The following is a 24263-nucleotide window of genomic DNA, read 5'->3' on the forward strand; positions in this document are numbered from 1 at the left end:
TAGGCTTAATAAGAATAATGTCTTTCTAAGAAGCATTATGAATGTACAAGACGAGTTTGTCAGTATCTGAAGCTAGTTTGAGTACATCATTTAAGAACCATGAAACTGCAGTAGGCCTTTGAGAAGGTCTAAGTCTAGCACAGGCTTTAGGGATAGACGTGAAATAAGATTCAGTCAGATCTATCTGAAACCTAATTGAAAGATCTTCTTCAAAGCCGATTTATGAGTGGTAATAGTGCTAGCTGCTAAACCTTTTTCAAACAAGGATCTGAAAAAGGATATAGCTAGATTAACTGTCATGGTTGTAGTGTTTGATTCTTTCAGGGAAGATGCTAATTTTTTAACAGCTGAGTCATATTGTCTAATGGTTGACTCTCTCTTATCTGATTCTAGGAAGAGAATATTCTGTGGATCAATATTAGCATCTTTATTAGCCGCAAACTTCATGAAGTCCATAAAGTTAGGGTCTGAAGAATTCCTGAGGAAGCGAACACAGTCCTCATTTGTACTGATTGTGACAGCTTGGGATTGGGAATCCGTTGAGGTCGGAGGCCCAAATTCCAGAAGAAGAGGATACCAGTTGCTCTTGGCCAGTCCGGTGCAATCAGAGCTACTATTCCTTTGAAAGTCCTCAGTTTGCTTAGGACTCTCAAGAGAAGATTCACTGGAGGAAAAACATAAATTTTCCTCCACTGATTCCAATCCAACGACAGGGCGTCCGTGGCATAAGCCAGAGGGTCCAGGTTGGGGGCCACATAGCAAGGGAGCTTGTGGTTCGCTTGTGAGGCGAAGAGATCCACTTGGAGACCTGGGACTCTCAGGCATATCCACTGGAATGACCCGTCGTCTAGAGACCATTCTGATTCCAGAGGAACTGACCGGGACAGAGCGTCTGCTATCACATTTCTTACCCCTGCCAGGTGAGTGGCAGACAGATGCCATTTGTGTTTGTTTGCTAGGGCAAAGATGGCTATCATGACATGATTCACATGCTTGGATTTGGACCCTCCTCTGTTGATGCAATGAACTACCACTGCACTGTCCAAAACTAGCCTTAGATGATGAGACTTTCTCGGGGGAAGCAGTCTCTTCAAGGTAAGAAATACTGCCATTGCTTCCAGAACGTTTATGTGGAGCTGGCGAAATTGAACTGACCAAGTCCCCTGAACCTGTTTGAACTGAGAGTATCCCCCCCACCCGGACAGGGAGGCATCTGTGTGAATGGTTAACACTGGAAGGGGATATTGAAGGGGTACCTGCTTGGCTAAGTTCTTTACTTTTGACCATGGACGGAGTTGATTGCGAAGGATCTGTGGGATTACTGACAACTTGTCTCGAGATTTGGTGTTTGCTCTCGATCGCCAAATTCGATTTATATCTTTTAGCCTTGCTTTCAGGAGGATATCTGTTACTGAAGCAAACTGAAGGGAACCTAGGATTCTCTCCTGGTTTCTCCTTGACGTTTGTTTGCATTTGAGAAATTGCCTGACAGATTTTGCTATTTCCTTCCGTTTGGCCACTGGAATTGACAGATTGTGGGAAGACAAATCCCATTGGATTCCCAACCACTGAAAACGAGACTCCGGGGTAAGTCTGGATTTCGTTTTGTTTATCTGGAACCCCAGATGTTCCAGAAAGTGAACTACCTTTTTGGTGGCTTTGAGACATTCCTCGACGGTTGGTGCCCAGATCAACCAATCGTCGAGGTATGCTGCTACCATGATTCCCTGAGTTCTCAATTGTTGTACAACCACTTCTGCTATTTTCGTGAATACCCTGGGGTGGCTAACATTCAGACCGAAGGGCATCACTTTGAATGAGAATGTCTGATTTCCTAGCCTGAATCCTAGGAATGGACGGAAGTGCCTGGCTATAGGGATATGATAGTATGCGTCTGTAAGATCGATGGAGCATGTGACGGCTCCACGCGGAAGTAAGGTCCTTACTTGCGAGAGGGTAAGCATCTTGAACTTGTCGCAACGAATGAAAGAGTTTAGCTTTGACAAGTCTAAGATTACCCTTCTTTTTGTTGAGCCTTTCTTTGGCACGCTGAATAAGCGACCTTGAAATTTTAGATGCTTGACTCTCGCAATAGCTCCTTTCTGAAGGAGTTCCTCCGCGTAATCTGTCAATTCCTCTGATGGTATTTGGTGGAATGATTTGATTGGAGGCGGATCTTTGATCCAACTCCAACCCAATCCTTTGGACACTATGCTCTGTGCCCACTTGCTGAACCCCCACCTGTGGCGGAAGAGGAACAGCCTCCCTCCTACCTGGGGAGCCTCATTGTTGATGGGCGGGTTGACCACCACGCCCTCCTCTGAACTGTCTGCTCCTTGTCGCCCTTCCTGCGCCACGCTGGCGAAAGTAACCTCTCGCCCTACCTCTCGGTTGTTTGTTCAAGGAAGTGTAGCCTTGAGCTTCAAACGTAGGGTTGAAGGCCGGCGAGATTGCGTAGGAGGTCGACGGCTGTGATTGAGGAGACAACAGGAGGATGGGCTGGTTCTGTTTCGAGCTAGCAGGTTGTCCCTGTTGGGTAACCGGGACGGCCTGAACAAATTGCTGCTGTTGCTGGTGTTTCTGGTACGGCTGGAACCTTTTACCAGTCTTTTTCGGTTTCTTACCAGCAGTGGGGACGGATTCTTGTTTCCTCTTAGATGAAATACCCCACCTAGCTCTAAGGCTCTGGTTGAGCCTAGCAGCCTCGTGGTGCACTTCATTAACAGCGGACTCTGGGAAGAGATCCGCTCCCCACATGCTAGAAGCCAAGAGTCTATTAGGCTCGTGCCTAATAGTGCACTCCTGCAGAACGTGCTTTCGGCAATTCCTCCTAGCTTGGAAGAAGTCGAAAGCATCTGTCAGAACCGTCTGAAACTGGGACTTGGCCAAGATCTTAAACAGCGGTTCCGTCGCATATGAGAGAGCAGCCATTTCCGTTATTATAAGAGAATTGAGGGACCTGCCAAACCTAGTTCGCGCGTCGAACTCTGCCTGAATCAAGGAATCAGGCAGCCTTGGCAGCTTCTCGCCGAACTGGTCCATGGCGCAGTCCGGCTTGAGCTTACCAAGCGTGAACGTAGCTGGCAAGTTCTCCCACAATTCTCCGAAAGCCGGGAAGAGCGGAGAAGTAGACTCCGCCTCCCTTAGCTGTGGCATGGGCTCATCCTTGAGGACTGCCTGAAGAGACTTCTCTACTATTTTCGTGGCGAACGGAAGAGAAGCCTCCTCTTCCGTCGCAAAAATAGTAAAAGGACTCTTATAGGCCTGGAGCTTAGTGTTAGTGCACTCCCAGTCCTCAAGGCAGTGAACCCATTCCCGTTGGGCATGATCCCTACTGTACAGAACAGACTCCCTAGAGATCTTGTCTTCCCTAGTAAGAGCCGTTACAGTCAGCCTAGCATAACCGATGAAAGGCTGCGTCAGACCCGGAGGGTAAAACTCGAAGTCCTCAATCCTCCGAGTTCCACACTCCGGGATAGAGATCATCCCATCCTTAAATGGAGCGTAGGCAGCTACTCTCCATGGATTCTCCATAGAGAAAGCTGGCAGAGAGTCGTATGGCGGGAGCTGGAGAATGCCAGCACTTGGCACTGGAGAGACTGGAAGAGGGACCTGAGAGAGCCCAGCTACTCGGTCCTCATTCTCTCTAACCCTGTTAGAGAGATCCTGTATGGACTGGCCTGATTGAGACAGAGTGCTCGACAGTTGTGCGAACATCTGCTCAAATCGCGTCCCCAGGGCGGAGACTTGCGAGCCAACCAACTCGCCCACCTGTTGCATCACCACTGCTGAGAAAGCAGTGGGATCAAAGGTGCTGGGTCCCGCTCCTCCCACCGGCGTAGCCGGAGTGGAAGCGGTGGAGGCAGGAGAAGGCATTGGCTCGGCGGGAGCACGAGCCTTCTCCTTAGAAGCCTTGCTTCTAGAGCTCTTCGAGTGAGAAGAGCTCGGCTTGGCCTTCACCGCGTCGGCGTAGGAAGTCGAAGACTTCCTAGCCGAAGAAGACGAAGACGACTTCTTAGAAGTCGTCTTAGATAGAGTCTTCGGTTCTCTCTGTCCCTTCACCTTTGGGGTTACAGAGAGAGCGGGAGAGCGGGTAGGGATCTCAGATCCCACAAAGCCTTGAAAAGAAGCGCTCGAAGAAGGGACAGGAGAAGATCCAGGAGCACCCAAGGAAAGACCTTGGGCGCCCGACACACCTACCTCAACCAACAAATCCTCTGCGCCTACCGCCATAGGCTCGATGTTTAGGTCCAGGGCAGCGACGTCCGGGACCGACTCCTGAGAAGCTACGACCCCGAAAGATTGCTGGAGATCTTGCTGGATGGAGGCTATGAGCGGGGCTGCGGACAAGGGGTCAACATACCCAGTTGACTTGCCCGCAGGGAAGATCTGGACGGCCAGCTTCTTGTCCAGGATGTACGGCTGGCCTTTGGCGGCGTTCTTCCCGAAGCCGCCCACCCACGCTTTCAGGGTCGCGAGGGCGACCTCCCTCACACCAGTAGCCTGAAAGAAAGGGCGAGATGAGCTTCTAATGGCGGAATGGGGTTAACAAACTTATGACTAAGAGTTGTTAGTAAAATGATAAGGAAGCCTATAATGGACTTACCCCATCTCCCAGCTGACCGACTAGGTCGTAGCAGATGGCGCAGGCTTCCGGGTGCCAGATGATCATCTCGTTGAAGGACGTGGCACAAGGGGCGTGGGACCTGCACTCATCGTGGCCGCAGGGGTCGTACAACGTCGCGTTGCACGCTGGGACCTGACAGTTGGTAGCCTGTAAGTGGAAAGATACATAAGTATCAGGAGAACACTTACAGCCTAACAGTTGCTCCGCTGGTGCCGGAGCGATAAAGTTAGATTAAACCAGAGCCCCGCCATAATACGTGTGGTAACAAGGTTGGTTGGATGTCCTAGGCTACAGCTCCGCTGATGGCGGGGACAACAGAAAGAAACCAACCAGGAGTGGTGGTAAAGTGGGAAAACCACGACGGAAAATGGCGGGGTGATGGTAGACATATGAACAATAAAATTAAACAATTCATCGTAAAATTAGGGTATATCCTTAAAATAACAATAATATCAAACCTTCCTCCACCCGTCTACTAGAAGAGTGCCTTGGTAAGAAGCAAGCTCCCTTCCGGTAGCGGGGGAGAGACGTAAGGATATAGTAGGCAAGCAACCGACCACTAGTAGAGCCCACCCCGCCCGCTGGCGGAGCCCGTAATCTATAACCAAAGGTGCCCCGGCTGCGACGGAAGGCTCCTTTCGTTAGAGAAAGGAAGGTGGCTGAGCAACTGGGGAGGGGGGGAGAGGTCACGGCGTAACACCGGGAGAGAGAGAGGGGGGGGTGGCCTACCCCTCCCTGCCTCAACGACTACCCGCTCGGAGACCCGGTACCTCATGAGTGGTCGCCCTATACCCCCCGCTGGGAGGAACCCCCTGGCCACCTCAGAGAGGGAGAGAGAAAGGTGACTGAGGTTGTCATGACAACCAAGGGGTCCCCCAGCACCTCCCTATACCAGGTAGGGAGGGCAGGGGCAGGGTAAGGTGCGATGGAACACGTGACCGCAAGTGGCCTAAGCCGCGAGCAACACAACCGTGGGAGGGCCACGTGAACCAGGCTGTACCAAACCATGGAACATGCACCTAGGCTAGCCTAGCACCCTAAATATAATAAAATTACATCGAAAAGATGGAAAAGACACTTTTAGTAAAAGAAAAAGAAGCCCAGGAGGAGGCAAACTGTTCCAAGAAACAGAAGCCTACTCGGAGCCAGCGATAGCCGATGAAGAGCAAGAGCCGGGATGCTGGGCAGGAATAATAAGATAGCCCTAAATACCAAACTAAGAGAAATGGTAGGGGGGGGCTAAACTAGCTAAAACTCGATGTAAAAGACAATGAACGTAATATAGTAAGCCCATAAGTATAAGAAGTCCCAGTATGGAGGACCGGGAATTCTTAACGAGGCAGCATGGCGCCACCACGAGACAACCGGGAAACCGTATATGACCTATTAGGAGGAAAATACTGGTTCCCGGAAGATAAAAATGTAGTAAAACATTACTTATGAGTTACTTAACTTAGCCGTTGCGATGGCAGAGCGTTCCATAATGATGAAGAGGATAAATCCCGAAAAAAGCACAGCACAGAAAATAATGCGTCTGGACGCTAGCGCTAAAGATTAAGGATGTCCGCTAGGGGCGCTGCTGTCCGTGGCGTCCTCTAGTAGTAGTAGTAGCGGCTGCATCGCCCGTTGGTATCAGCTCTCTCTTATGGGGATTCTGATTGGAAGTTCTAATTGGTGAATGTCTCGTGGTAGTGGTTCCCACTCGCCCCTATTACCATACCGACACTTCTTTTTAAGAGTGAGCGAGTCAGTTTTACTGACATTTTCTTAATTTTGTTTTTCTCTGGTAATTTTAGATTAATTTTACCTAGAAAGAATGATATTAAGGATCCTTTCATAGGCCGACACGAGCTGAGCCCAGAAAGAAGTTCTCCATGGAGACTTCAGCTTCAGTTCTGTCTTCCCTACGTCAGGGAGATTGGATGGTATCCCTGGACCTTCAGGATGCCTACTTTCATGTTCCGATTCACCCATCGTCAAGAAAATATCTAAGATTTGTTGTACAAGGACAAATCTTCCAATTCAGGGCCTTGTGCTTCGGCCTATCGACCGCCCCTCAGGTATTCACGTATCTGATGCGGAACGTGGCCAAATGGCTTCATTTAGAAGGGATAAACATCTCAATGTATCTCGACAATTGGCTAATCCGGGCCAAGTCGGAGAAACTGTGTTTGGAGGACCTACAGTCTACTTTGAACCTAGCAAAGACGTTAGGATTACTCGTGAACCTCGAGAAATCTCAGATGATCCCCAGTCAGAACTTAGTCTATTTGGGGATTCGGGTGGATTCTCGGGGTTTTCGGGCTTTTCCGTCCCAGGAAAGGATTGCTCGGGGATTACAGAAAATCTCGAGCTTCCTAGAGAAAGAACGGAGTTCGGTGAGGGAGTGGTTAAGTCTTCTGGGAACCCTTTCCTCACTAGAACAGTTCATTTCGCTAGGAAGACTCCACCTTCGCCCTCTTCAATTCTTCCTAAGAAGAATTTGGAGTTGGAAGAACGGGCAACTTTCAGACACTTTCAGTATTCCTCTGGAGGTACAGAACATCTGAAGTGGTGGATTTTTCCCGTAGAAAAGAACGAGGGCTTGTTTCCTCTGGAGGTAAAGAATCATCTGAAGTGGTGGATTTTTCCCTTAGAAAAGAACGAGGGCTTGTCTCTAGAAGTTCGGAACCCAAACCTAATCTTGTTCTCAGACGCTTCAGAGAAGGGATGGGGAGCGACTCTAGGGACAAAAGAAGTATCAGGCCAATGGAGGAAGGATCAGCTAGACTGGCATATAAACTCCAAAGAACTTTATGCCGTTCTTCTAGCTCTAAAAGCCTTCGAGACAGAGGTGTTAGGTCAAGTGGTACAGGTCAACTCGGACAACACCACAGCGTTGGCCTATATCAAGAAACAAGGGGGAACTCACTCTCTTTCTCTGTTCCATATAACAAAAGAGCTGTTGTATTGGGCAAAAGAAAAGAAAGTGACGCTTCTCACAAGATTTGTGAAAGGAGAGAAGAACATCAGAGCAGACAGGCTAAGCAGGTTAAACCAAGTTCTCCCCACAGAATGGACCCTTCACATTCAGGTGTGTCAAGCTCTGTGGTCCCTGTGGGGCAGTCCACATATAGACCTATTCGCCACCTACCTATCCAGAAGGATAGAGAACTTTTGCTCCTTAGTGGAAGACCCGAGAGCGATAGCGGTGGACGCCATGCTGCTGGACTGGTCAGGCCTAGATGCCTACGCCTTTCCCCCCTTCAAAATGTTAGGAGTGGTGTTAAGAAAATTTGCGGCATCAAGAGGGACGAGACTAACAGTCATTGCTCCCTTTTGGCCGTCTCAAGATTGGTTCACAGAGGTACAGGAATGGACAGTGGACTTCCCAAGATCTCTTCCACACAGGAGAGATCTTCTCAAACAACCCCATTTCGAGAGGTACCATCAAAACCTCCACGCTCTCTGTCTGACTGCCTTTCGACTATCGAAAGACTTTTCAGAGCGAGAGGCTTTTCAAGCAAAGCTTCAAAAGCAATTGCTAGAGCCCGGAGATCTTCAACTATTCGGGTCTACCAATCAAAATGGGATGTTTTTAGAAGATGGTGTAAGAAGAATAAACTGTCCTCTTCCGATACCTCTGTGACCAACATAGCTGATTTCTTGATTTTCCTTAGGGAAGAATCAAAATTATCAGTTTCTACCATTAAAGGTTATCGAAGTATGCTTTCTGCCGTATTTCGAAACAGAGGTTTGAGAATTGCAGAAGATAAAGACCTCCACAATCTTATTAGATCTTTTGAAACCTCTAAAACCTTTTCTCTTCGCACTCCTAACTGGAACCTAGATGTAGTTTTGAGATTTCTATCATCTAGTAGATTTGAACCTCCTCTCAACGCGTCGTTTAGAGATCTAACGAGAAAATGTATTTTCTTGTTGTCGTTAGCGACTGCGAAGAGAATTAGTGAAATACACGCTCTAGATTCTCGAGTAGGATTTAAGAGTGATGCGGCAATTTGTTCTTTCCAGACTCTGTTTCTGGCCAAGAACGAGAACCCTTCAAAACCCTGGCCAAAGAGTTTTGAAGTTAAAGGACTTTCAAATCTAGTAGGAGAGGAATTAGAAAGATCTTTATGTCCGGTTAGAGCTTTGAAGTTCTATTTAAAGAAGAAGAATGAACTAAACGGATGTAAACAAAGCCTGTGGTGCGCAGTTCGGGATCCTAGTAGACCCATGTCAAAAAGGCATTAGCATTTTTTGTGAGGAGCATTATTACGGATGCTCATAATGACTGCACTGAAGACTCTTTCAGGACTCTCCGAGTGAAGGCTCATGAGGTTAGAGCGGTAGCCACTTCATTAGCATTTCAGAAGAACATGTCTTTAAAAGACATTGTGGATGCGACTTACTGGAGGTGTAATTCAGTGTTCGCATCGCACTATCTCAAGGACGTTAAAGTAACATGAAAAGTGTTTCTCTCTGGGTCCTTTTGTATCAGCCGATACAGTGCTGGGGCTGGGAGCACATAACGATCCTTAGAAAAATTTGTATTTGTTCTAATTTTTGATAGTACATAGATCTACCTTGTGAGACGAGTTGTTGGTTTTTTCTGCTGATTAGTATGCTCGCTGGCGCACGGACGTCCTAGTTTGGATCAGTGGGGGAATCAAGAGACGTCTTACTGGCTAGATTGTACAAACATTTTTTTTTTTATTTAATTTTATTTTTATTTTTGTACTTTACTGTACGAATGTTTGTGATTCGAGTTTGTGGTTGTTTGCAAGAGGTTAGGGGATAACTTCTTGCAATCTTAGAACTAACATGGATAGGTTGAGGTGATCGGGATCGATGTTGTGCTCCTTGTATAGGTCTTGTCAAGTAAGTGGATAAGCACCCATTGACGTAGTCCTTCCAGGATCTACCAAGTAAGCGGGTAAGACCCCTTTGGCAGAACCACAAGAACTCTTAGCCATAGATCAATATCTCGCTGAGGCTCTTGAGACTGACTAGACTCCTGGATTGTATTCATGAAGTCTTCAGTCTAAACAGGTAGGAACCAAGGTTTTATTTATTTATTACCTACAACGATAGTTGTGATTCCTGTTTGATTCTGTATTTAGCTGTCTCTGTCCCACCTCCAATGGTGTGAATCAGCTAAGTATATATCTGACAGTCTGACAGGTAAGTTAAATGTATAAAAATGATATTGTTATTATACAATAAAGTTTTATACATACTACTTACCTGGCAGATATATACAAAATTATACCCACCCTACCTCCCCTCAGGAGACAGGCGGTATAGAAAAAATATGATAGAACATGGGAATGGTTCCTAGTCCTGCCACCCAGCGGCAGGTAAGTAGATCACCTGACCTACAGGTAGCGTGCGCGCGAAATTCGAATTTCTGTCGGACGACGGAGTCAAATAGCTAAGTATATATCTGCCAGGTAAGTATGTATAAAACTTTATTGTATAATAACAATATAATTTTTCTACCTTAAAATTTCAATGCAATTCGTATAAGAAAAAAGCCATTCTTCTTAAACAGATTTATAATTCGTACTCCAAATTCATGAAGAAAAGATGATGTTCATTTGATTGTCAAAATTAGAGTAAATCGTGAATTTGTGGTAACGGTAGAAAATGGTGGTTGAATTGTCGACCCACTTTGGCCTGAATAAATTTGTTGATTCCAAAGAGCATCCAGTGTTGCTTTTTTATATCTTTTGGGAGAAATTCTGTCCAAATAACCATTGCATTGTGATATTTTTTGTTTTCCCAGAGGATGCTTATTTCAGAGTTGAGAAAAGCACTCACTATTGTAAAATATGAGATTGTTTTGAATTTCTCATTCTGGTTGTTATGAATGGTGCTATTCAGAATATATTTTTCTGATTTTTTCTTTTCATTTTATTTCAGAGTATTCCAGCAGGAAAATTTAATCAGCTCCTAACAAGGATTGAGTATTGTACATAGAACATCCTGAAAATGGAAGCTGAAAAATCGTTATCGTTGTTGTTAATCAAAGAGGAAAAGAATTTGGAGGAGGGCCTTATTGAAAACACAGGTGAAGGCTCTTCATTTGCAGACCTCTTTTTAGAAGTCAAGGCAGAACCAGAATTTTTTGACCATGGTGAATTTGATGTGAACTGTTCATCCCAATCTGTTAAGTATGAGGAGGGCATCTCTCCAAGCTGTGATGATGAAAGCGTAAAGATCTGTATTGCAGAAGAAAGTAGACATTTTGGCAGGAGAGATGCGTTTTCAAAAAGAGAGAAATCCCACATGAGAACCCATAGAGAGAAACCACATACTTGTTCTATATGTCAAAAAAGTTGTTCTCATTCAAGTGATCTCAAAAAACACATGAGAACTCATACAGGAGAGAAACCATATCCTTGCTCTATATGTCAAAGAAGTTTTTCTCACTCAACTAATCTCAAAAAACACATGAGAACTCATACAGGAGAGAAACCATATACTTGTTCTACATGTCTAAGAAGTTTTTCTCAATCAAGTGATCTCAAAAAACACATGGGAACTCATACAGGAGAGAAACCACATGCTTGCTCTATATGTCAAAAAAGTTTTTCCCAAAGAAGTTATCTCACAAAACACATTAGAACTCATAATGGAGAGAAACCATATAGCTGCTCTATATGTCAAAGACGTTTTACTGCATCAAGTAGTCTTAAAGATCACATGAGAATTCATATGGGAGAGAAACCATATAGCTGCTATATATGTGAAAGACGTTTTGCTGCATCAAGTAGTCTTAAATATCACATGAGAATTCATATGGGAGAGAAACCATATACTTGCTCTACATGTCAAAGTAGTTTTTCTCAATCAACTAATCTCAAAAACCACATGAGAACTCATACAGGAGAGAAACCATATACTTGTTCTACATGTCTAAGAAGTTTTTCTCAATTAGGTACTCTCAAAACTCACATGAGAACGCATACGTGAGAATCTTTCACTTCGTATATCAAAGAGGATTTTCTCATCAAAGTAATTTCAAAAGAACTCACACAAGGCAGAAACTGTATACTTGATCTCTGTCCAAGTTGTCTTTTCTGGGCTACCCTGTGTCGCTCCGTGAAATGTCCCTTTAGCACTCATTTCTTGATATAAATATTGCTAAATATACCAGAGAAAAAAGCTATATGGTAATGCCAGTATAACTGGCTCGCTCACCTTTATTCAAGGTGTTGGTATGGCATCTGGGGCGAGTGTAACCAGAGGTCACCTGTCATTTAGTCTTCTTCCTTTCTCAATTTCCCTCGTCTACAGAGGAGCCGTACTAGACCCCTGCTACCTGCTACTGCTACGGCTAGCGCTTTGTTTTCATTCCTTCGTTAGCACTCGCCACGTTGGATTATCCTTTCATCATGGAATCTGCATCTAAGTTGAGTACTGCATTAGTGTTTATTTCTTTTATAAAGTGTCGTAAGGCGTTTCAAACACGTTTAATTGATATTGAGGGAGTGGCAGCCCGCGCGTTGCCGTTCCCATTCGCCTTTTCGTGTTTCGCTACTCGTATATTTACACTATTCGACTACCATTAGTTCCTCTTACTAATTGGAGTCTCCTTTTATATTTAGCAGTTCTCAATACATTTTTTTTTTTAGATGCTTGCATTTTGATTGTATCTGTTTTGTCCGTTCCGAACGGGGTGAACTGCATGCTCGGGACGTAGCCTAGTCAGTCACCTTTTTACATCTTGGGGTGGTATTCTCACCTTATATATTTTACTATCAAGTGTAATTGGGGTTTTATTAATTTTATTGTTAGTTACAGACATCCTTGTCTATGTACAGAGAAGCCTTGGCTTCGCCTTTTACGGTCCTCGAGCCACCCTGGTCTCTCAGTCCTCGGTTAAAATCGCGTGGGCTATATAGGCCAGGTCGTTCAGTTCTACCAAGTCTATCCGCTTAGATCGCTTGATTTGTTTAGGCTAGGCTAGTAGTTCTATAGGATCTGTTGTTTGATAGGTTTGTATTCGTATCTTTCCCCCGTGGTAGGACAGTATGTTTACATATGTGTGTATTTATAACTTGGTTGATTTGGGCATATAGTAGGCCCAGGCCTTCTTTACAGTGGTCCCCCGTATTTGCGGGGGATGCGTACCAGACCCCCCCGTGAATAGTTAGAATCCGCGAATGTTTGGAACCCCTATGAAAATGCTAAAAACAGCCTATTTTGTTAGTTAAAACTCAAGAAAAACCCACTAAAAATTTTCATACTTGGTTTTTTAATAGTTTTATCACAAAAAGTGCATTTTATGATGAAATTCATCAAAAAAACCAGGAATTTGTGGATATTTATCATAGAAAAATACCGCGAATGCGCGAATTTTCCGCGAATAATGCAGGGAAACGTTCCCCAGAGAAATCCGCGAATGTGTGAGTCCGCGAATCTGGAGAATGCGAATACGGGGGTCCACTGTATTCAGTTGTTTTTCTCTACCGCATGGTGTTCCACCGTGGCTGCGAGAGTTTCCAGCTGATCACGGGTGAGCCATCCCGTTAGCCGACCCCCATCCCCCGCGCACCCACCTTGGTGGGTATGGGACTCGCTCACGCTACAACAGGTAGCCGATCCGAGTTTCTTGCCTTAGGGGGAGGGTGGTATGCTTCGGGTAGTAGCAGTAGCCTATCCTCATGCCCTGTTGTTGTTGGTGGTGGGGGGGGTGGGGGTGCTCGGCTTGGTTGAGCTTCGGTTGGCCACCCGGCTCTGCCGGGCGTGGCGCTCTCGTTCCCGCACGTTCATGCCTTGCCTCGGTCTTTCATCCATCCTGTTCCTCGTCCCAGCGGTGCCAGGATTCCAGCTTCAAGTATTTGCCATGTTTTATGGCTATATTTACTTACGGTTCAGATATGGGCTCAGGTTCTTACCAATCCCCTGTTCTGTTCCCTGAAGCCGGACCCAGTATAGGAATAAGCTAGGTGATTAGGCAAGGTATAGGTATTATTCTCTGTTGTTGAATTTTGTATGCATGCACACACATATATATAGCTCCGGCTGGGGCGGAACATATGTATATTGATACACTTAAGGTTTATTAAACCATAAGGTATGATCTTATTTTTGTTGGTTGTTCTACAAGGCGGATCTATTATTTTGCCGGGTATTTCAAACAATTTATCTTGTTGTCACTAGCACTTTTGCTTGCTCTTTGTCTGGACTCGTTTCCATTGGGAACATCTGAAGGTACGATCTTTTTGTTAATGTCTCCGGTGCCACCGGAGTCAGGACAGCTCTACAACCTGTCCCGTGTCTTCAGTCCGCTTGAGACATAATAAGAACAAGAAATTTTTTCTAAAGTGCGGACAATGAGGATGCATGATACCTTATAAGGAAATTATTCTGTCACCGGTGTCACCGATGACTATAGAATAATGCGGGCTCCACTCCGGTGGGTCTATATAGTGATACTCATGTATCATTTGAATTACAGATCTTGCAGTATTTGGAGACGGGGTGCACTGCCGTTCTCCAAGAGCCCTGTGGACACATAGTCTGCAGGTCCCACGCCGGGTGTGCAGTCAAGGTCGGGGACCTGTTGGTCTGGCACCACAAGGGTTGCATAGTTTGCTATCGCCTCGTGAATGAATTCACCTCTGAGCCGGTATGTATTATTTTAAATATGATACAATGATGATAGATGGATTATATTATACGTTTGTCACTAGACTAAGGATAGTATTTACTGAAGAGTAATTCTCTTACAGATCATCCAAGCTGTCAGGGACGCGGCGCTGGCCACTTTGAAGACCTGGGTTGGTGGTTTTGGCCGCAACGCGAAGAAGGCCCAGCCCTACATGTTATCTGAGGAGATGGCCAATTTGATTTACCCTGGGGCTAAGAAGTCTGTGGTGGTAGATGCTGAAGTTGCGGCCCCTATCATCGCCAGGATCCGGGCCATGACGGCAGCGCCGAAGGAAGCTTTCGGCGAGGAGGTGGTTGATATCGTGGCCGACATCAACTTGGACCGTGAACCCATGGTTCTGGATGACCAGGGTGAAGGTAGGAATGATGGTGAGGCAGGTAGTGTTGGGGCTCAAGACTTGCTCTTGAGCCCATCTCAATCTTCTTCTCTTTCTTCCTCTCCCTTCCACGGGTTTGTTGGGAAGCTTCAGTCGGTCAGACCGAAGACTTCCTCGGTTGTCCCCAAGGTTAAAAACCCAGTTGACTTCAAGGCAATGAAAAAGTCTTTGCCTAAATCTAAGTCTGGAATCAGCCGTGTCACTAAGCCTTTGGCCCGTAATCCCGGGGCAGACACGGCAGGAGCTTCTACTTCCCAACGGAAGCCAAAGCCAAAGCCAAAGGTTCCAAAAGCTAGGACCCCGGTACCTAGCTTTGACCAGGAAGCCTTTTCCTCCAACATGATGCAGCAGGTGGGAAGCATGGTTGGAACTTTGGTTAACACCAAGTTTCAAGAGATGCTTACCCAACTGACATCGACGTTGGAAGCTTCGGGTCAATCCATTCATGCTCTAGCTGAGAGGATGGAAGCTCAAGAGACCATAGTAGCGGGTCTCCAAGGCTCGTTAGCTTCGGGACAACCTCAGGCCGGACAGGTGGCTCAACCCGTCCTACCGATGCCGGACCCCTCTAAGCTGCCTCCCTTCCAGAGTATTAACCCTTGGAGGCCAGCAGCATATGCGCCATTCTTGGATGGCATGCTCACCATTGAGGGGTGTGGAACTCGGAGACTAGAGGACTTCGAGTTCTATCCCCCAAATCTCCAGCTTCCTTTCATAGGGTATGCTCACCTTACAGAGAAAGCAATGGTGAGAGAGGACAAGATACCGAAGGAGACGGTTATCTTTCCCAGGGAGCAAGCGCAACAGGCTTGGCTCCGTAGTTTGACAGACTGGAAGTGCGTCAACACTAGGTTGACGGCACACAAGAGTCCCTTTACCATTTTTGCGGTAAGGGAAGATACACCAATCCCATGTCTCGCCAAAATAGCGGATCTAACTATGCAGGCCGCAATGGAGGATAAGCCTATGCCACAGCTCCGGGAGACAGAGTTGCCTTCCATTCTTCTCCCTGGGAGCACTGACTCTTGGATGGATGCTCCGGCTACCTTTTCAGTAGGAAAATTGGCACCGGACTGTGGAAATACGCTCTTTAGCGAGCGCTTACCGCGGCTTCCGGATAGACTCATCAAGGTGGAGTATGACGCGAGAATGAGATTGAGCAGATCCCTCAACTCTGCCACTATGACAGAAATGACTGCGCTCATCTACGCAGATGAGCCATTGTTTAAAGTTACGACGAAGTCTCTGCTTCACACTGTTCAGTGTGACCTATACGACTTTATAGTGGTGAAGGAGCTGTAGGAAGTACGTTCTGGCGGAAGCCACTATCCGCCATGAACCAAACAAGTTGATTGCGTCTTCCATCTGGGGCGCAAATCTCTTTCCGGAAGCCGCAGTTAACGAAGTGTTGTCTGAAGCAGCCAGAGTGAATCAAAGCCTTGAGATTCGCTGGGGACTCATTTTCAAGAGAAAACCTGAGTCTCCTGGTATGGCTGCCAGAGGCAAAAAGAAGGCAAAGAGGTTCCAACCCTTTAAGCCTCCTCAAACCCAGACCATGGTCCAGGCGGTACCGGTGGCCCAAATGAACCAACCCTCTACGTCAAAGGCACAACCGCAACAGCAGTTTGTGCTGTTGACTCAACCACCACAACAACCTCAGGCCTCCACCTCCTTCGCTGTTTCCCTGGCATACAATGCCAGCTTTGAGACGCAAGCGTTTCAAGGATATAACAGGTTTGCCAGAGGTAGCTGGGCCAGAGGAGCCTTCCGACACAGAGGCACCGGAAGAGCATCCCACCAAGGTAAAGGTTTCCGGGGAGCCCGGGGTGGCCGACCATCTGCCAACCAGTGAGACTTCCCAGGTAGGAGGGAGGCTGTACCTCTTCCAACATCGGTGGGGGTTCAGCACCTGGGCCCAGAGCATTGTACCCAAAGGTCTGGGATGGAGTTGGATACAGGATCCTCCTCCATCGAACAACTTTTACCAGAAAGCATCAGTGGAATTGATAGAGTATACCCGAGAATTACCTCAAAAGAGGGTAGTGTCTCGAGTCAAAACATTAAAGCTTCAAGGGCGCTTGTTCAGCGTTCCAAAGAAAGACTCAGACAAACTGAGAATAATACTAGACTTGTCCCATCTAAACTTATTCATTCATTGCGACAAGTTTCGTATGTTGACCGTCTCGCAGGTGCGGACCTTACTTCCCCGTGGGGCCGTCACCACCTCTATAGATCTTACAGACGCCTACTATCATATCCCGATTGCAAGACACTTCTGCCCCTTCCTAGGCTTCAGACTAGGAAAGAAGGCTTATTCCTTCAGAGTAATGCCATTCGGGCTCAACATAGCGCCCAGAATATTTACAAAAATAGCGGAAGTAGTAGTTCAGGAATTAAGGACTCAAGGTGTAATGTTAGTAGCCTACTTGGACGATTGGCTCATATGGGCCACAAACATCGACAAATGCCGCAAGGCAACGGTCAAAGTAATAAAGTTTTTGGAACACTTAGGCTTCCAGATAAACAAAAACAAGTCCCGTCTAGACCCGGCACAACGTTTTCAGTGGCTGGGGATCCAATGGGACCTAAATTCTCATACTCTATCGATTCCACCGATAAAAAGGAGAGAAATAGCCAAGGCTACAAAACAATTTCTCAGAAACAAACAGACATCTCGGAGGAACCAGGAAAAAATTCTAGGTTCACTCCAGTTTGCCTCGATCACGGACATATTGTTAAAAGCCAAACTAAAAGACATAAATCGAGTCTGGCAATCAAGAGCGAACAAAAGATCCCAGGACAAAGTACGTATCACGTATCCCAGAGATCTTACGCAAGAGACTCTGCCCCTGGACAGAATTCAAGAATCTGTCGAAATCAGTACCACTACAATTTCCCCCGCCATCCCTAGTAGTCCACACGGACGCCTCCTTAACCGGCTGGGGCGGATACTCACAATTCAAAAAAGTACAGGGAACCTGGTCAAAGTCATTCCGCCAGCTTCATATCAATGTAATGGAAGCTATGGCAGTGTTTCTAACACTGAAGAGACTTTTACCAGCCAAGAAGATCCATATCAGACTGGTACTGGACAACTCAGAGGAGGTTCCAAGTCCAGCCATGTGAACCATGTGATGATAGCCATATTTGCCCTAGCGGCCAAGAAACAATGGCATCTTTCGGCCACTCACCTAGCGGGAGTAAAGAATGTATACTCTGTTTTTTTTCATCTGTCCATCCACCTGTGGTGTTTTTGTATGGTAACACTGCGTCCCGGCCTTTAGATAATTACATTCAGCTTACATTCAACAGTTATAATAATAGCCTATTTCGAATATTAACGGTTAATTCGCATACATTAAATTATTAAAACACTTTTCAGTTGCAAATGTACACCCAGATATCCTTTTATTTACCTAAAACTTGCACATAGCGAAACTATCTAAAGCCCGGGACGCAGTATTACCATACAAAAACACCCCAGGCGGATTGACAGATGAAAAAAAACAGAGTATAGTAGCAGACGCTCTTTCAAGGGCTACTCCGCTGGAGTCGGAGTGGACCCTGGACAGAAAATCATTCAAATGGATTTGCCAACAGGTGCCCAGACTCCAGGTGGATCTGTTTGCTACAGAATCAAACCACAAACTGCCGTGCTATGTGGCTCCCAACCTGGACCCTCTGGCCTATGCCACGGACGCTATGACAGTAGATTGGAATATGTGGGAAAGTATTTATCTACGTATTCCCTCCGGTGAACCTACTAATGAAAGTTCTAAGCAAACTAAGGACTTTCAAAGGTCAGATTGCGTTAGTAGCTCCTTATTGGCCCAAGAGCAATTGGTTCCCTCTACTGGTGGAATTGAATCTCCGGCCCCGCTGGATTCCCAATCCCAAATTAACGCAGTTGGTACAAACGTGGACTGTGTCTGCTTCCTCAAGAATTCAGAGAACCCTAACTTTATGGATTTCATGAAGTTGGCGGCTCAGAGAGATGCCAACATTGATCCTCAAAATATCCGATTCTTAGTCAGACCTTTTTCAGAACCTTGTTCGAGAAAGGCTTAGCAGCTAGTCCTATTACTACAACCAAATCAGCACTTAAGAAGATATTCCAATTTGAATTCAATATTGATCTTACAGATTCGTATTTTTCTTCTATTCGTAAGGCTTGTGCTAGACTTAGACCAATAGATAGACCTAGAAAGGTCTCCTGGTTCTTAAATGACGTTCTTAAGCTAGCTAGCTTCACACACTGTTAATGAATCATGTTCTTATATAACGCTTCTAAGGAAAACATTATTTCCAATAAGTCTAGCTTCAGGAGCTAGAATATCTGAACTGTCGGCCCTTTCTAGGGAACCAGACCATATTCAGTTCCTCCCATCAGGAGAAGTATTACTTTTACCGGATCGTCAATTTCTGGCTAAAAATGAAGACCCACAAGATAGGTGGGCCCCATGGAAAATTGCTCCTCTTCCTCAAGATCTATCTTTATGTCCAGTTAACTCTATAAAAATCTTTTTACAAAGAACCGCCATGAAATCTTCAGGTCCCTTGTTTATTAGGGAAGGTGGTGGAACCATCTCTCTAAAAGGAATCAGACAACAGATTCTATGTTTTATTAAACAAGCTAATCCGGAATCATTTCCGCGAGTACATGATGTCAGGGCAGTAGCTACATCAGTTAATTATTTTCAACATATGAACTTTGACGATCTCAAAAAGTATGCAGGCTGGAAATCTCTTGACAGTATTTAAACGCCCCTACCTTAAATCCTTAAAGGCTCTTAGATTCCCTGCAGTAGCAGTAGGGAACACAGTTTCCCCTGATATTTTGTAATATGACAGTCTCTAATTTAGTATCCTATATCTCTCTTTGTCTTTCTCTCATACCTGCCTCGCTAGCATTCTTGACCTTAGCTTGGTTGTTACAGGGTTGTATTTGTATTTGGATTTCGCGTGTATTGGACTCTGTTTTTGGCTTTTGTATGGTCATCTGTTGCAAGATCTTGTAAAAAATTCCTGTATAGTAGTATAAGATTACCTGAGATATATAATAAGATTAGTAGTTTAAGGATAGATTAAGAATATTTATTAATAAGGAAATTTAAGTATATGTAGAATTATTTCTGTTATTAAATAATGTCTAGTACTTATACAAGTTTTAATTTCCTTTCAGTAATTTGCAGATGTGTACTAGACCCCTGCCTATGTTGTCAGTTCAAACACAAGAAAAACCTTCTAAAAATGCCTATACCTGAATATTTTAATATTTTTATCGCAAAAAGTGCATTTAGTCTTGAAATTAATATGGAAATACAGTATCTAGTGAATATTTCTCAGTGAAAAATACGTGAATAGGCGAATTTCCCCACAAATAATGAGTAGATATAGTCCAAAGAAAATTCCACGAATTCAGGGGCTTGATTGTACAACCTTACATATGAGTAGGTCACCAGTGACTGCTAGTGACCCTACAGTGACCTCTAGTGACCCTACAGTGACCTCTACCAGTATCTCAGGATTTGTATGAAAAAATAAGTTTTTGAAACACAACGATTTTCTAACTATTAATCATGTCTAAAACCATAAAAGTATGGGCCCCAAACATGGAAGGAAATGCTAAAAAAATATATATATTTATTTTTGTTATTGTAGTCGCTGTCTCATCCTCGTGTACTGCCCTTTCCATGGTCTATCCAAAGCTCCATGGCGACCAGACTAATGTCAAAGAATTCTCTTAACTGGTTTTGTGGCCGGGTATTGTGCTGTAATGATAACCATTATAACGTGATAGGGTAAAATGAACTCAGAATCAGAGGGCACTTTCTATTATCATCAGCAAACAATAATACCCAGTTTACTTATGTAAAAACTGCTGCAGCAGATATGTCACCCATTTTTCTCAGATCAAGATTTATGTTTGGGCAAAAACCCAGTAACATCAGTCCCACTACCTCCCAGGTTACCCCCACATAGGAAGTAGAGGAATTTTTATATGGCAATATTCTTACTATGGAATATGAGGTGACCATTGTCACTGAAATGACACTGCGTTACCCTGATGGATCAGCTAACCATGGGTGAAACCCTCTAGAAAGAATTTTATCCTCCTTTGCAGCTATCAATACTGAGGAGAATCTTTCCCCTCAAAAGGGATAGGATCCTTCTGACTCTTGACTGAAATTACTATTTTTATACATTCAACTTACCTGTCAGATATATACTTAGCTATTGACTCCGTCGCGCCAACAGAATTCGAATTTCGCGCACACGCTACAGGTAGGTCAGGTGATCAACCGCGCTGCCGCTGGGTGGCAGGAATAGGAACCATTCCCGTTTTCCATCATGTTTTTTCTGTCGACCATACTGATAACATCGTTGTTGGTATCTCCGGCTGGATTTCGTTTTTTGGATTGCAATTGATCTTCGTTTTGGACCTTTGGTGACGTATTTGGATCGTTATATTGGCATACGCTATTGTGGACCGTTATTTGGATTTTGTCTTGGATTTTTCATCATGATGTCTGATTCTGGAAGTGTAGTAAGAATGTGTGTGAATGCAGGGTGCAATGTGAGGATGCCGAAAGCTTCGGTTGATCCTCATACTGTCTGTAGAATATGTAGGAAGTATGAATGCTCGATCGATAACACTTGTCGTGAATGTGAGAGTTTGAGTGCTGAAGGGTGGAAGTCTTTAACTTCATATTTGAAGAAGTTAGAGAAAGACCGGTTAAGGAAGTCCTCTTCCAAAACCAAGCCTAGCTCTCTTTCTTCGAGTGAATTGGTGAGTAATTATGTACCCTCTTCTAACATTATGAATGCTCCTTCTAATGTTTCAGGATTTAATCCTAATGAAGATCCTACTGATTCTGCTTCGGAAATCGCAAGCCTTAAAGCAGCGCTTATGAAATTGGAGCGTAAAATGGCTGCCATAGAAGGTAAGCAAAATTTTAGTGCTGTGGAAAGTGAGGTGAATGTCCCCAGTGAAGTGGAGGAGGCGTCTGACTGGCTTCACAACGCTCCCAGGCCTAGACCTCTTTCAAGCTCCCAAGCCCAGAGGAGAAGAAATGTCAAAAGCCGTACGGAGGTTATGGAGAATCCCCACCAGTCAGACGTCTCTTTGGCAGATTCTGTGTCATCCCAGACTGCCAAAGAACGCATTAGGAAAAGCGTTCTGCGTGAATGTTTTTCTTCATCAGAGAATTCGTCACCCAAAAGAGGATGGAGATCGGCGGATCATTCTCGTCCCCTGAAGAGGATCTAGGAAGAGACTGGGATTAACTCGAGTCCAGAACGTTTTTCGGAGGATTCCCCGACGGAGGATAAGATAGCAAAAGTTTTGCCTTCTCCCACTAAGTTGTCGAGAATGGAGAAAGGATCCTCTCATTTAGATCAAAGGGAGGAAACGACTAAGATATTGAAAGATATGCAGGAGTCCATTGCTTCCCTGGTCGGGGTTCTTTCCCGAGATCCTCCCAGAAGAAAGGATAAATATCTTCCGGTGAAGAAATCGAGGACACCTTACTATCAACCTCCTAGGAAAGAAGTTTCCTCGTCGGATGAAGAGTCGGTCTTTCACAGACCCAAGAAACTACGAGTTCATGGAGAGACAACCAGGCGCAAAGCGCCAGCTGAATGGGAAGCGCCAGCCAGGCTCGAAGCGCCAGCTGGACGCGAGGAGCCAGCCAGGCGCGAAGCGCCAGCCAGACGTGAGTATCTGGTCAAGCGCAAACCAACATCAGGACAAGAAGATGGATTTATGCATAAAGAACTACCTTTTGGGAGTAGGAAAGGTGTATTAAAGGTAACTACTGAGCGTGAAGCGCCAACCAGGCGCGAGGCGCGAAGCGCCAGCCAAGCGCGAGGAGACAACCAGGCGCGAGGCGCCAGCTGATAAGGGGATGCAAGTTGAGCTGAAAGTTGCTAAGAGGAGATATTTATTGAGGCATGCAATATCTTCAGATAGCGATTCTCCTGCAAATAAGAGCCCGATTCAGGATGAAGGGGATCGAACTCCACAAAAAGAACCTTGTACATCGAAGGCATCTACTTCAAGGTCTCAAGAGAAATTGGATAGTAAGGAGAGAGCTTCTAGATCGGTTAGCCTCTCTCCTTCTAGGAGTATCTCTCCTAAGGGAAAAGATTCCTATATGAGAACTCACTCTCCTTCCATGATGGAGTTGGAAGACGTGTCCGAGGAAGAAACCCGGAATAATGATGGCGTTCAAGAGTTTGGAGATTCTCTAAGCCCAGCAGCTCCTCCCTCTCCGAGATCTTTGTTTTCGAGTACGAAAACTCCTAAGTTGTCCTTGTATTTAAAAATGAAACCAGCTATTTCAATGAAGAAAGCTCTTCAATCTTTAAACAACTGGTTGAATGTGAAGAAGGAGGCTCAGAAAACAGTTTTCTGCTCTCCTCCTTGTAAGCTCGGAGGGAGGAAAGGAATTTGGCATAAGACAGAAGAAGCGATGGGTCTTATGCTACCATCTTCAGCAGAAGCTGATTTTTCTAGCTTAGGTGAAGCATCAAGAAGGCAGGCATTGAATTCAGCGAAGGCTTATTGGAGCATGTCGGAATTGGATCAGCACCTTAAGGGACTTTTTCATGTACTAGAAGTTTTTAACTTCTTGGATTGGTCCCTTGGAGTGCTGGCCAAGAAGGCAAAAGAACCGGACGTTTTGGAACCCGAAGTTCTACATAGTATTTTATCCTGTATGGATAAGGCGGTTCAAGACGGTTCGGGAGAATTGACATCTCTTTTCGGTGCTGGAGTAGTGAAGAAGAGATCGTTGTTTAGTTCTTTCCTGACCAAAGCCGTGTCCCCTTCACAGAGGTCAGCCCTTTTGTATGCTCCTATATCGGAGCATCTTTTTCCTTCTCTCTTGGTGAAGGATATTGCGAAGTCGCTGGCTGAAAAAGCGACCCAAGATCTCTTGGTTCAGTCTACCAAGAAAGCGAGACCAGCGGTTTCAGTGGCTAAGAAGACTGCTCGTACTCCGGTAGTGCCCTTTCGGAGAGGTTCCGCCTCTTGACCCCCAACAAAAAGGAAGACGACAGAGAAGCGAGGAAGGTCTTCCTTTCGGCCTTTTAAGAAAACAAAGTAGCAGGAAAATCCTCCAAACTTCTGTAGGGGCCAGACTTCTAAACTTTGTAGGAGCCTGGGCAATAAGGAAAGCCGACCCTTGGACGATAGCAGTCTTGGAAAAGGGTTACATCATACCTTTTCAGGACAAACCACCTTTGTCGAAAGTTCCGAAGGAACTGTCGGCTAAGTACAAGGACCCTGTGCTGAGAGACACACTTCTTCAGATGGTGATAGCGATGAAAGACAAGGAAGCAATAGAGGAGGTTCAGGATCCTTCCTCCCCGGGGTTTTACAGCTGCCTATTTTTAGTACCAAAAGCATCGGGGGGATGGAGACCAGTCTTGGATGTGAGCTCCCTGAATCGTTATGTAGAAAAGAAAAAGTTCTCGATGGAGACTTCTGCCTCGGTGCTTTCAGCCCTGCGAAAGGGAGACTGGATGGTCTCTCTAGACCTGCAGGATGCCTATTTTCACGTTCCTATTCACCCATCGTCGAAGAAGTATCTAAG

General features: G+C 45.4%; 2 protein-coding genes across 2 annotated transcripts in view; one reads left to right on the forward strand and one right to left on the reverse strand.

Moving 5' to 3' along the window:
* LOC135214505 (zinc finger protein 239-like) overlaps positions 1 to 24263 on the reverse strand; it is a 427341-nt gene that overhangs the window by 88495 nt on the left and 314583 nt on the right. The window lies entirely within an intron of this gene.
* On the forward strand, positions 6511 to 9772 carry LOC135214501 (uncharacterized). The gene is made up of 2 exons (XM_064248869.1): positions 6511 to 7161; positions 7227 to 9772. Exons 1-2 carry the CDS (start codon positions 6720 to 6722, stop codon positions 8858 to 8860), a joined length of 2076 nt encoding a protein of 691 aa, XP_064104939.1. The 5' UTR covers positions 6511 to 6719; the 3' UTR covers positions 8861 to 9772.

This window comes from Macrobrachium nipponense, chromosome 45 (assembly GCF_015104395.2).
Source record: "Macrobrachium nipponense isolate FS-2020 chromosome 45, ASM1510439v2, whole genome shotgun sequence".
Lineage (NCBI taxonomy): Eukaryota > Metazoa > Arthropoda > Malacostraca > Decapoda > Palaemonidae > Macrobrachium > Macrobrachium nipponense.